General features: G+C 40.9%; 1 protein-coding gene across 1 annotated transcript in view; it reads left to right on the top strand.

Moving 5' to 3' along the window:
• The window catches only part of CCDC148 (coiled-coil domain containing 148), a 156,376-nt gene that overhangs the window by 129,777 nt on the left and 14,287 nt on the right, over positions 1–12,312 (top strand). The window contains exons 11-12 of the mRNA XM_038422028.2: positions 4,430–4,570; positions 11,782–11,900. Of these exons, the coding sequence (XP_038277956.1) occupies positions 4,430–4,570; positions 11,782–11,900 (260 nt within the window). The remainder of the gene's footprint in view (positions 1–4,429; positions 4,571–11,781; positions 11,901–12,312) is intronic.

The following is a 12,312-nucleotide window of genomic DNA, read 5'->3' as shown; positions in this document are numbered from 1 at the left end:
AGCCCCTGCTACACAATCCCCATCTTCATCTGCAGGTGGCGGAGTCCCCCTTGGTATGCCAGAGGTTGGTCCTGGCGGGAGTCACCAAGATTGGAGACTTCCTAGACTACGACCTGCGGGGTTGGGTGGATCCCCAGGCACTCAGTCGGCTCATGGGGCTCTCCACCCTTACAACCCCCCGGCACGTACTCCAGGAGGTGGAGGCAGCCCTGCCTCCTGCGGCTCATTTTTTCCTTGAGCAGGTCCTTGCAGAGGGTGCGCCTCGCCCGTTCCTCACTCCAGACCCTCCGGATTTTTCCATCGGCCCCCTGCCACGTGAGTCTTCCTGGCCTACCCCCTCCTCGTACCTCAAGCCGGCTGTGTACAATGCAGCCAGATCATTTCCAAACTGCACCAAGGGACCACCTATACATGCTCGTGCTGCACACGCTTCACTACCCCACCCTCGTGTCGTGCCCTGATACCAAGTAGCGGGACCTTTTACCAGCAGTGGAGGGTGGGGAACCCCGGTGGGTCAGTTTGTATTCCATCTTAGTCCCGCGGCCCGCCAGGGATATCAGTTGGCGGCTCCTTCATGGAGCCGTGAGCACGGGCATGTACTTGGTGCAGTTCACCTATGTCCCTGAAGCCTGTCCCTTTTGTGGCATGAGAGAGACCCTGGCGCATGCATATCTTCAGTGCATCAGACTGCAGCCCCTTTTCCAGCTCCTCCAGAACCTCTTATTGTGGTTCTGGCTGCACTTTTCCCCACACTTGTTCGTTTATGCCCACCTGATTTGAAGCCCCACAAAGTTGTGGGACCTCCTCCTAGCCATGGCCAAGGTGGCCATTCGTAACACCAGGGAGAGGAGGTTGGCAGAGAGGGGGGCCTGTGACTATGGGGCTGTTTTTCGTTCCTTTATCCGTTCATGCATCTGGGCAGCGTCCGCCGGCTCTCTCGACGCCTTCGAGGAGCAGTGGGCGCTGTCCGGGGTTCTCTGCTCGGTGTCCCCTTCTGGTTCCCTAGTTTTGGCCCTTTGATCCCCATGCCTGTTCCCATTATTGCATTTGTTGTCCCCCGAACTTGGTTGAGTTCTGGGTTTAGTAGACCCTCCCTAGGCTGGGGGAGGGGCCTTTAGCAGTGAGTGAGCGCTAGCTCATGTGCCAGTGCTCAAAGGGACCACTCTCTTATATCCTTCTGGTCTGACTCCGTCACACATTGTTAGGATTCTTTTTGTTCCATGTATTTAACAAAACTCCTTTTTCTTGTCTTATCCAACCTTGCAGCATTGGTCCAGGAAGACAGTACACCATCCAGGCTATTTCTAAGTCTTGCCAAATCTTTTTGTATAATATCTCTAAGAGATAGGAAAGGCTATCTATCCATCCAGCTAAAACTCTTGTTGAGGTTCTCATCATGTTGCATCTGAGTTAGTGCAACATCCTTCACAAGCCTTGACAAATGCCATCATTCCCCAATTATATCTGTTCACAATGATGCTGCAAAAATCATTTTCATTGCCAATCACTTTGATCATGTCATTGCTCTGTTGCATCAAACATAAGCTACTTGGCTTCGCTTTCGCCACGCAGTGGAGACGAAACCAAAGGCAACCACACAGTAGTGGCAGATAGCTGTCCAAGGCCAGGACCGGGTGACATAGAGACTCAGCCATCAGCTGGCCTGATGTAGAAAGGAGGTATATGAGACTAACAGAGGACCAACAGGACACTACCTAATAGAAAGAAAGCAGCAACAGGGTGAAAGCAAGCCCTGCGCCTAGAGTGGTAACGCAAACAAGAAGTCAGAGACTGGTTTAAAGGCCAGCACCCTTGAAGGCTAACAGGCTACAATGGGCTGGTGCTAAGGGCTATGTCTCTATGGTGGGCTGTATACTAGTAACCTCTGGTCCCAGCAAGACAGCAAACACTTGCACAAAAGACACAACAACAAAAGCTGTTAAAAGGAAAGCTGTAACAACCTGCTTGGAACTTGAAAGGAGGAGCACAGATTGCAGGAGGAAAGAATTTGAAGGAGTCATCAGAAAATCAGACATTGTGCACATGGTTAGAATGCTAGCTGCAGTTGCAGCATCTCTAAATAGCTCTTTTTACTATGAGCCAGTTGAGTTTTACAAGCCTGGAGTCCTTTCATGTTATTACTCAGCACATGGCACATGAAACAAATACACAGGCCATACTTCTGCAGCAAAATAAGTCTCTATCTACCAAAATGATTTTGACTATTACATTTCATAATGTTCCTATGTTGTGGCTTTTTATGTTCCACGTTGTTATGCCTGGTATAATTTCTCTGGAGTCATTTAACACTTAATCTTACTTTCTGAGAGATGGAAAAAATAGGAATGGTTTAGGCATTTGTAAAATCTCATTGGTTGGGTTTTTGCTTTACAAACCAAAAACTGGGGTATTTTGGATCCCTGACTTTAAGGGGGACGTGGGTTTGGATAAATAGCTTCAATTATGGCTTGTATGTGCTTTTCAGTATTATTTTATAACTGGAGGGTCATACACTTTGTTTTAAGTGGAGGGTCATACACATGCTGCACAAACAGTGAGAGAGCAGCATATAAAGCTGCTGCTTATGATATGTGCAGGAAGCAGCATGAGGCATCAGAGAGATTTATCTGCCTGTAGCAATATAGTGGGGGGAAAGGGGGTATGTAGGGAGGAGTAAGAGGAATCAACAAGGGGGGGGTCAAAGAATGAGATGATGAGGGCATTAGATACTCCCAACCCCTGCACTCAGAGCTGCTTTGTCCTTTACCTTCTAGATATGTGTTAACTTGCTCCACCAATCCCATCTACCTGACCTCAGAAATTCACATACCTTCCCCACCAGAACCCTCCATTACCCCAGCCCCAGGCCCTGGCTAGGAACTGCACAAGCGCACACACTTGTCTTAGTGTGCTCCTTTTCCTTCCAGAGTCAATATTTGCAGGGGCTGGTGCCCCCTCTCTATATTTTCCCCACCTTGGACCAAGTTTTGGGGAGGCAGCATACTATGAGACAAGAAGGAATTAGGTCTCCTTCACTTTTCTCTCCCTCTGGCTACTCCTGATATTCTCTCTGGGAGATCGACCATTCAGTGTCTCAGCATTTAAAACTCTATTGAGAGATGGACAGAGCTGAGATTAGCTCCGTGGACAGGTTCAATAAACAATAATATAATATGATTTAAAGCAATATATGGTAAATAATAGAATAAAAATATGCATACCATGTAAGATAAATGGTAACATTTTTTTAAAGCACCTAAGTGACATAAGAGCCTCAAGCCCATTTTCAGAAGTGACTTAGGAATTTAGGAGGTCAAGTATTATTGAAAGTCTTTAACTTTTCATGTGGGACTTTTGTTCTTAAATTATACACCAATTAATGGTGAATGACTGACTTATTACTAAGTGAAAGTAATGTTTATTAAACAATAGTTGTCAGGGTTTCTTCCCCACTCTGAACTCTAGGGTACAGATGTGGGGACTCTCATGAAAGACCCCCAAGCTTTTCTTACCAGCTTAGGTTAAAAACTTCCCCAAGGTACAAACTTTGCCTTGTCCTTGAACAGTATGCTGCTACCACCAAACGTTTTAAACAAAGAATAGGGTAAGAGACCACTTGGAGACTTTTTCCCCCGAAATATTCCCCCCAAGCCCTACACACTCCCTTTCCTGGGGAGGCTTGAGAATAATATCCTAACCAATTTGTTACAAAATCATCAAAGACCCAAACCCCTGAATCTTGGAACAATGGAAAAATCAGTCAGTTCTTAAAAGAAGGATTTTATTTAAAAAAAAAAAAAAGGTAAAAAATCATCTCTGTAAAATCAGGATGAAAAATACTTTACAGGGTATTCAGATTCAAACACAGAGGATCCCCCTCTAGGCAAAACCTTAAAGTTACAGAAAACAGGAATAACACAGGGAAAATTCACATAAAACAAAAGATAAACTAATCCGCCTTGCCTGGCTTGCCTATACTAGTTGCAGTATTGGAGACTTGGATTAGGATGGGTTGGAGAGATGGATTTCTGTCTGGCCTCTCTCAGTCCCAAGAGAGAACAACCACGTAAACAAAGAGCACAAACGAAAGCCTTCCCTTCCCCCTCCCCCCAAGATTTAAAAGTATCTTGTTCCCTTATTGGTCCTTGGGTTAGGTGCCAGCCAGGTTAACTGAGCTTCTTAACCCTTTACAGGTAACAGGATATTGCCTCTGGCCAGGAGGGATTTTATAGCACTGTATACAGAAAGGTGGTTACCTTTCCCTTTATATTTATGACGATAGTACATTGCTGATTGAATCAGAACACCTAATTGATAAACAGACTACTTGTGTTTCTTCACTATATTCAGTTTTTCAGGCCCATAATGTTACACTTACTGTGTTAAGGGATTGACTAAACAGGAAGACTTTCTCAATCTTTTATTTCAGGTTCTACAGTGGAGAGCACACCAGGAGGAGACAGCCAGACTGGAAGCTGCTGTAGCTGCCAGAAGAAAAGAAAAGGAAGATGAAAGAGAAAAGATACAGAAAGAAAAGGAAATGATTAAGAGATCAGAGGAAAAACAAAAAGTATGGAAAATGTGGTATTTGAATGATTTATTGTCTAATTGCTTTTAAAAGCTTTAAGTAATCTCAATACTTTAGTCTTTTTGTTATTAGTTCAGAGATTAGCAAGTGGGTAGTGGAATGTTGCCAATACCCATTTCAGCTTTAAGGCTGCATGTACTTGTGCAGCAATTATGCTACTTTCTTATTTTTCTAAAAAGACACCAATATAGGCATATACTCTGTGGCTGCCACACAGACGCAAGGAAAATCAGTGCAGAGAAACTACTGCATTTCTAGCTGTCTTACAGATTTATGCTATCAAGTAATATGGCAAAGACCACTGAAGCTACCAAAGCTGCAGCAAGATATGCTGCATTGCAGCAAATGAGCCTCACAATATATTGGCTACAGTGTTTAAGCACACTGCACTTAGACCAACACAGGGAACTTTCAAATAGGCTTCCAAGAACAGATGCACATTACCTCTTTCAAGACAGCAGACCTCTATGTTTACATTGTGCTAAGCATCGTTTGACTGACTGGGAAAGTATGCAGTGTTGTAGCCTTGTTGGTCCCAGGGTATTAGAGAGACAAGGTGGGTGAGGTACTATATTTTATTGGACCAGCTTCTGTTGGCAACAGAAAGAGAAGCTTTTGAGATTACACAGCTCTTTTTTTAGATCTGGGAAATGTACTTGGAGTGTCACAGCTAAATACAAGATGGAATTGTTTAGCATACCTTGTTAACACATATTTCAATGTGAAGTGGCCCATTAACACCTCTCAGTCAAGGATTTCCTCAAAGGAAACCTGCACAGCCCCTTCAAGAGATGAGCCTAGGAGCTTAAATTCATAACGTCACTAGACACTAAAATCATGGACTGAATAGTGCACTGGAATTATGGTTTATTACAGCAATCTGTAACCCTGTTAACACCCCTATCACTCCCCAGCTTTCTCCCTTCCCCATAACTGGAAAGGTGTTAATGCGCCACTTCACCTTGAATAGTCCCTTGAAATATGTGTTAACTACTAATGTTAAAAGAAAAGGAGTACTTGTGGCACCTTAGAGACTAACAAATTTATTAGAGCATAAGCTTTCGTGAGCTACAGCTCACTTCATCGGATGCATTTCATCCGATGCATCCGATGAAGTGAGCTGTAGCTCACGAAAGCTTATGCTCTAATAAATTTGTTAGTCTCTAAGGTGCCACAAGTACTCCTTTTCTTTTTGCGAATACAGACTAACACGGCTGCTACTCTGAAACCTGTACTAATGTTAAATAATCTGTTCCACCTTTATCTGTGACACTCTGGGTATGTTTACATTGCAATTAGACACTGGTGGCTGGCCCATGCCAGCTGACTCAAACTCACAGGACTCTGGTTAAGGGGCTGTTTCATTGCAGTGTAGATGTTCCTACTGGGACTGCAGCCCAAGCTCTGGGACCCTCCTACTTTCAAGGTCCTAGAACCCGGGCTACAGCCCAAGCCTCAACATCTACATTGCAATGAAACAGCCTCTTAAAAGACCCCAGAGCCGGAGTCAGCTGGCACGGGTCAGCCACCGGTGTCTAACTGCAGTGTAAACATATCCTCTGAATAAATTTCCCAGATGTAAAGAAGAGCTTTGTGTAAGCTGGAAAACTCCCCTCTCTCTCTCTCTCTCTCTCTCTCCAACAGAAATTGGTCCAATAAAAGATATTATCTCACCTACCTTGTCTCTCTGTGGGGAAATAACATTGTTCTAACTAAAGTTTAAACAGTACTTTGTGGAAAAACTTTGGAGAATAAGTTTTTTTTAACTGCTTATAGAAAAATCTGCTTATGTGTCACATATTGGCTATATTTTTCTACACTAGTTTTTATTAATGTAATTTATACAAAAACAGGAACCTTTTGATTTTGAGAATTTACCTATTTTTTTTTTTACTTATTTCTCATTTTGAAATCTTACACTCAGAGGATTAACATCACAACTGGTTTATGTGGAATTTTTATATGAAAAATGCATAGTTATTATTTCAAGTCAGCAATAAACGGCAAGAGCAAATGAATGTTTATAGGGTGGTCCTGCAGATCCTTCAGTACATGAGTAACTTTACTCACATAAGCTGTCCCACTAATTTCTATGAGGCTGTTGGTGCTGACATGCTTGCAGGATTGGGCCACTGACTAGTAGGTTTTTATGTATACATCTGTTGGAAGCAATGAGTTAAGGGGGGGGGCACAAAATCAGATAGGCAGAATTGTTTCAAAATAGAATATTTTCATGATGCGTATTTGAAGGGTTTAGTGAAGTCCAGGGACCCCAGCCCACAAGGAGGATTTAAGTTAACAGTTATCAGCCAGTGGTGAAGGCTGGAAAATGAAAAAATAGTACCTTGCCAACCGATGTCTCCTCTGTCCTTAGGCTTCTCCCCAGGTAAATACCTGTCATAGTCCTTTGTAACATACCTTAATGGGAATGAATATAAACTCTGTTCATGCCCCATCTGACTGAGAGCATGAATGGGGCAGTTCGGCTCCAGAAATGCCTTATCCTTCTCTACCTCTACTTAGATGTTTGAAGTCTTGTCTCTTTCAGACCATCTGCATGACATTATCCATATTGCAGTAATGTTCTTGAAAACAAGATTTATTAAAACTAAAGAGAATATGGTAGTAAAGCAAAATAAATGGTTTCCAAAATTAAGTGATGTAGGGGTTCTCTTAGCTTAGTTACAAAGAAAATAAAAGAAAATCCTAGATCTTTAGAAAGTCCTGTTATCAACTCCTCTTTAGGCCTGACGTAGCCTTTCCTTATTGTGTCCAAAGAAATTTCCCCTTATCTCTTACCTACAGTTCATTATCATATCTGTGTGGCTATATCAACCATTCCACACAGGAGTATTTGAACAAGAGTGCTGCCTAGAGAAAGTGCCAGTCTCTGTGTCTCATATGAGGACTTTACCTCTAGGATGTTTCCACTCTTTCCTATCTCCAAGCCCACCTTGACCTCCCCTTCCTTAGACACTCCTTACCAGTTGAGGTGATGGACTTGATTTGCATGGCCATCATTCTTTGCTGTGGATGTTAGGTTGTGCCCATGTACAGTCTGTATCTAGTTTCAGAGTAGCAGCTGTGTTAGTCTGTATTCGCAAAAAGAAAAGGAGTACTTGTGGCACAAGTACTCCTTTTCTTTTTGCAGTCTGTATCTAGTTTCCTTCGCTGGTTATAGAGGTAGCATGGATTTGTCTCTTTAATTCTCTCATCGATTTTTCCATTGCTATTAAATTTAAATTATTGCCAGACCCTGTTCCCTCAGTCACAGTACCACTAAAAAAATAGAATGAATGAAATGACTACAGAGACTGGCATGTAGTCAGTGTAACAGTGGGACAAAAGCACTTGAAAAAATGTTTTCGCTCTTGTCTCATATCCTTTAACTTTTTTCTTTTATTCTGGGAACTTGTCATTTTCAATTGTGGTTATGAGGTCATATTTATAAGCATGTAAAATATGCACTTTGAGACAAATCCTGGTGCTGTTTAAGTCCATACAAGTTTTGCCTTTGACTTAGATGAGACAGGATTATACATATACTGTGTAGGCATGTTCTAGTCATTATCTGTAGACATTTTAAGCATATTTCAAAAATGTACAGGATGAACTTTTCAAGATTCTCTATACTGTGTGATTCCTGCATTCTTTCACATTGGCTCTGGCAGATGTTTTCTGATTTTGTTCCCAGAGGCTAGGTTATTATTGCTTTTAGGTATTGGTTTAGTCTTTTTAAACTACAGACTTCTGCTGGCATAACTGTTGGTCACAAGTATAAAGAGGTGTGATCCCTGACTGACATATAATGTACCAACAGAAGCTCCTAGTATAGACACAAAGCTGCATTTATACCAATTTGTTTCATTCATGGAGAGTGATTTTACTATACCAGTATGATACGGTTGTGTTTACACTAGGAGCACTTTGTTGGGAAAAGTGCTCCTAGTTTTGAGACGGACTTTGAGAGGGTAAATGTGTATAATCTCCAGCCATTACAAAAATTGTATTTGCTTTCTGATCCCCTGCCACCTGAATGCCTCTTTAGTATCAGCAGTTTACTGCTAGTTCTGGATGCAACATGAAGAAATTTTGATTGACGTTTCAGAGTTGTCCGACAAGTTGTCTCTATTGGTGGCTTTGGCCATCTAGTTTTATTTTCTCCTATATCACAGGAGTAGTGGTTGAGTTACTGGGTAGATTGGATCACATCTTTTGCTTGTTCTTATTTGAAATTTTTCAGCTGCTGATTAATTTGTTTTAGTTTGTTCTGCCTATCTGTCTTTTCTTAGGTTGGGCTGCCCAGTAGCAGGTGGGCATAAAACCCCAGAGGAACAGGAAAAAAGGTGTGTGTGTGTGTGTGTGTGGGGGGGGGCATTTATTTGCTATTGGCAATGTCACTCTTCTATATAAAAAGAAAAGGAGAACTTGTGGCACCTTAGAGACTAACAAATTTATTTGAGCATAAGCTTTCGTGAGCTACAGCTCACTTCATCAGATGCATTCAGTACCTGGATCATAAAGCAATCCTCACCCCTTCCAAGTACAGCTGAACAGAATTCTTCAGCATTTGTACTCAAATAGAGCACATCCACTATTTGATGGCATTGATATCCTGTGTTGCAGTTCAGTGCACTTGATGCTAGATTCTGGAGGGAGGCTCCCTTCATTGTTGATTTGCATCTGTTTTTTTTCTTGTAGACACTCCATATGGTAGCAAAAAAGTCTGTGATCCACAGGGTTATAAGATGTATCTGCATACTACACAGACTGTACCGCTGTTGGTATATTGAATAGTTCCACACAATGGAGAATGGGTAAAATGTTATTAAATCTACATATACTGTACTTGACATACTCCAGACAGTGCTATATTGTACAGTGTGGTCATATCTACTACAATTTGCTAGTCCCAAATTGTTTTCATTTTCAAATATTACATTTCAAAAATATTACATTGACTCTAATTACATTTGATAAGAATTTTTTTTTCTTAAGCAAGTCTGTGGAATGCAAGGAAATTAATGCAATAGGAGAGATTTTATTTAATAATATAAATGTCAAGTAATAATTAATAAAAATATTCTAATAACCAGAGTTGTACAGTTGTTCTTGGTTTTGGATTGTGCATATAAAAATGGCCTAAATAAAGTTATGATTTGCTATTAAATTTTAACCCTGTGGAGCAGGGAAACTGGGATTAATGAAATAGCAGCATTTTCTGAAAATCTACTTTTTCCTGAACCACAGCACCTAAAGGATTGTTTGCAAAAATGGAACAGCTCATTTTAAAGGGGCTGATGTCCTGAAAGCCATTGCAAACTGGAGCCTTCTAGAAAAGCTTAAAACTAGAGTATTTCTGTGACATATAATGTATTACTTTTATTGCCATTTCATAGAGGTTTTGCAAGGAATGGTCATCTAAACTATTTCCTTTTTAAGTTAGCACCTTCCTCACTGGGGATTGGGCAGGGGAAGGGGTGAATTTAGAGACTTCTTCCTCTTTATCCAGGGACTTGATGTACTTTGAAATGAATAACATTGATTTTAAATGTTTTATTTATGAGGACTTTAAAAATGTATATAATAACTAAAAGTCTGTGTCCCAAGCTGTATGGATATTCTGTGGAGCTCCTAAGATCCATGACTGGAGCTCTTTTGTTTTGTGAGTTCCTAAGCTACACAGAACTTGGCTCTTGCTTGCACTGAAGTCCATAGCAAAATTCCCATTGACTTGAGGTGGTGCAGAAGCAGGACTCTGGTACACAGCTGAAGCACAGAATATCTGCAGATGGGAGCCCTTTTGAGGTTCATTCCCATGGAGCCTCAGAGTATATAAGATACATATGAACTTTACATGGAGAGTTCTCACAGTGAAGTGCACAAGAGAGCAAAGCTAAAGTTATTTGGGATACCTTAGCTCTGTATTTCCATAATTTTAAAATAATTTTATTTAAAATGCACCCTTAACTTTGAATTTTCTTGTTTTCAGACAGTTGTGTGTTTATATAAAGATTCTATGATTTATTAATTTTTCCTTCATTAAATTATTGATACATATTTACAATTTTAATTTCAGTTTAATGTGAAAGGTTGTTGTTACTATTGAACAGTGGTTTTCAAGATTGATGTTACCATAGAACAGTGGTTTCAGGGATCCGCAGACTGTCTAAGATGTCAAAGGGGTCCGCATCTCCATTTGAAATTTTATAGGGGTCCGCAAATGAAAAAAGTTTGAAAACCACTGGTCTTGATGGTTAATGCAACGATGGACTGTAGGACACACAAACCTCTGTGGATCAGACATTATCCTATTAGCCTTTGACTAGGACAAAATAATATATCCAAAGTTACCAAATGCTGTTCAGAGAGGCAAGGTGGATGAGGTAATATCTTTTATTGTACCAACTTCTGTTGGTGAAAGAGATAAGCTTTCAAGCTTACACAGAGCTGATCTTCATTCAGTAAGTAGCATGCGAATTTTCTGCATCATTGAAATTCCAGTTCTGTACCTAAATTTGAAAGACTGTCTATTCCTTTCATCTTTATCTGGCATTACCAGTCCGACCAAAAGCAATGTCAGTGAGGACATGTCTGACGCTCCAAGCATCTGAAGAAAGCCCATCCATCTTCTTTAGTTATTTCATGGGATGTCTGCTTTCTGTAATTGCTATTGCTGGGTAGAACAGATGAAGAGGGCCATAGTAACAGGAAACAATTACTCACTGGTAATTCTGTTTGTCGTAGCTCTCATCCCATATTCCTTGCTCCTCCCCTGGAGGACTGCCACTTGGAGCTGTACAAACTGAAAATGAGGTGCTCTGATTGCCATGTATTTTGTTTCCTTGCTCCCTGGTAGGGGGAGCAATAATGCTGTCTGTAGTTGCTGTTGTTGGATAGGATGGAAAAAGAAAGGAAACATACCAGTTGGCAATTTTTCTCTTCAAGTATGGGGGGTTCCCCACAAACTCTCTTCTGCTCAATAGCAGTTTTTGCAGCTTCACATTTAGAGTGTAGTTTGTTAATATTTCCTAACATAGGCAAATATGCTTTTTTAAAATTATTATTACATATTATTACAAAACCCAAGATGTCAGGTTTTCCCTGGCATTACTCTTGCTTTGCAGCCCTGTATCTTGGTTTATAAATGTTCTGTTGTTTTAATCTGTATATTTCATTCATACAAACTCCAGGTGAGAATATACTGGGCTGAAAAACAACGCAAGTGGCAAGAAATGGAAGAGAAAGATCAACATCGTCTGGCAGAACTGAAGAAATTAATGATTGAACAAGCAACTAAAGATAAAGAAAGGTATTAAAACAAACAAAACAAAACAAAAAACCTTGAAAAGTGAATAGATGAACAAGCAAGAATGAAAAGGATGAAGTGAGCTGTAGCTCACGAAAGCTTATGCTCTAATAAATTTGTTAGTCTCTAAGGTGCCACAAGTCCTCCTTTTCTTTTTGCGAATACAGACTAACACGGCTGCTACTCTGAAACCAGGCAAGAATGAGTAACTCTTCCTGATCTGATTTGCTCAATTGCCTCAAATTTGGGATAAATTGATTGTTCTTTTTTTCTTTCCCATTATGCAATGGAACCCTGTCCTACCATACAGGATTATGGAACCCAATAGCAACACAGCTCCCTGGCCCAATTTGTGTATACATATGAACTAAACATATACAAGGCTTTATACTGTTGTGAACTGCAAATTTTTGCA

Source organism: Dermochelys coriacea, chromosome 11, assembly GCF_009764565.3.
Source record: "Dermochelys coriacea isolate rDerCor1 chromosome 11, rDerCor1.pri.v4, whole genome shotgun sequence".
Classification (NCBI taxonomy): domain Eukaryota; kingdom Metazoa; phylum Chordata; order Testudines; family Dermochelyidae; genus Dermochelys; species Dermochelys coriacea.
Note: the sequence above shows the minus strand (reverse complement) of the source record. Positions and strands in the feature narration are given on the sequence as shown.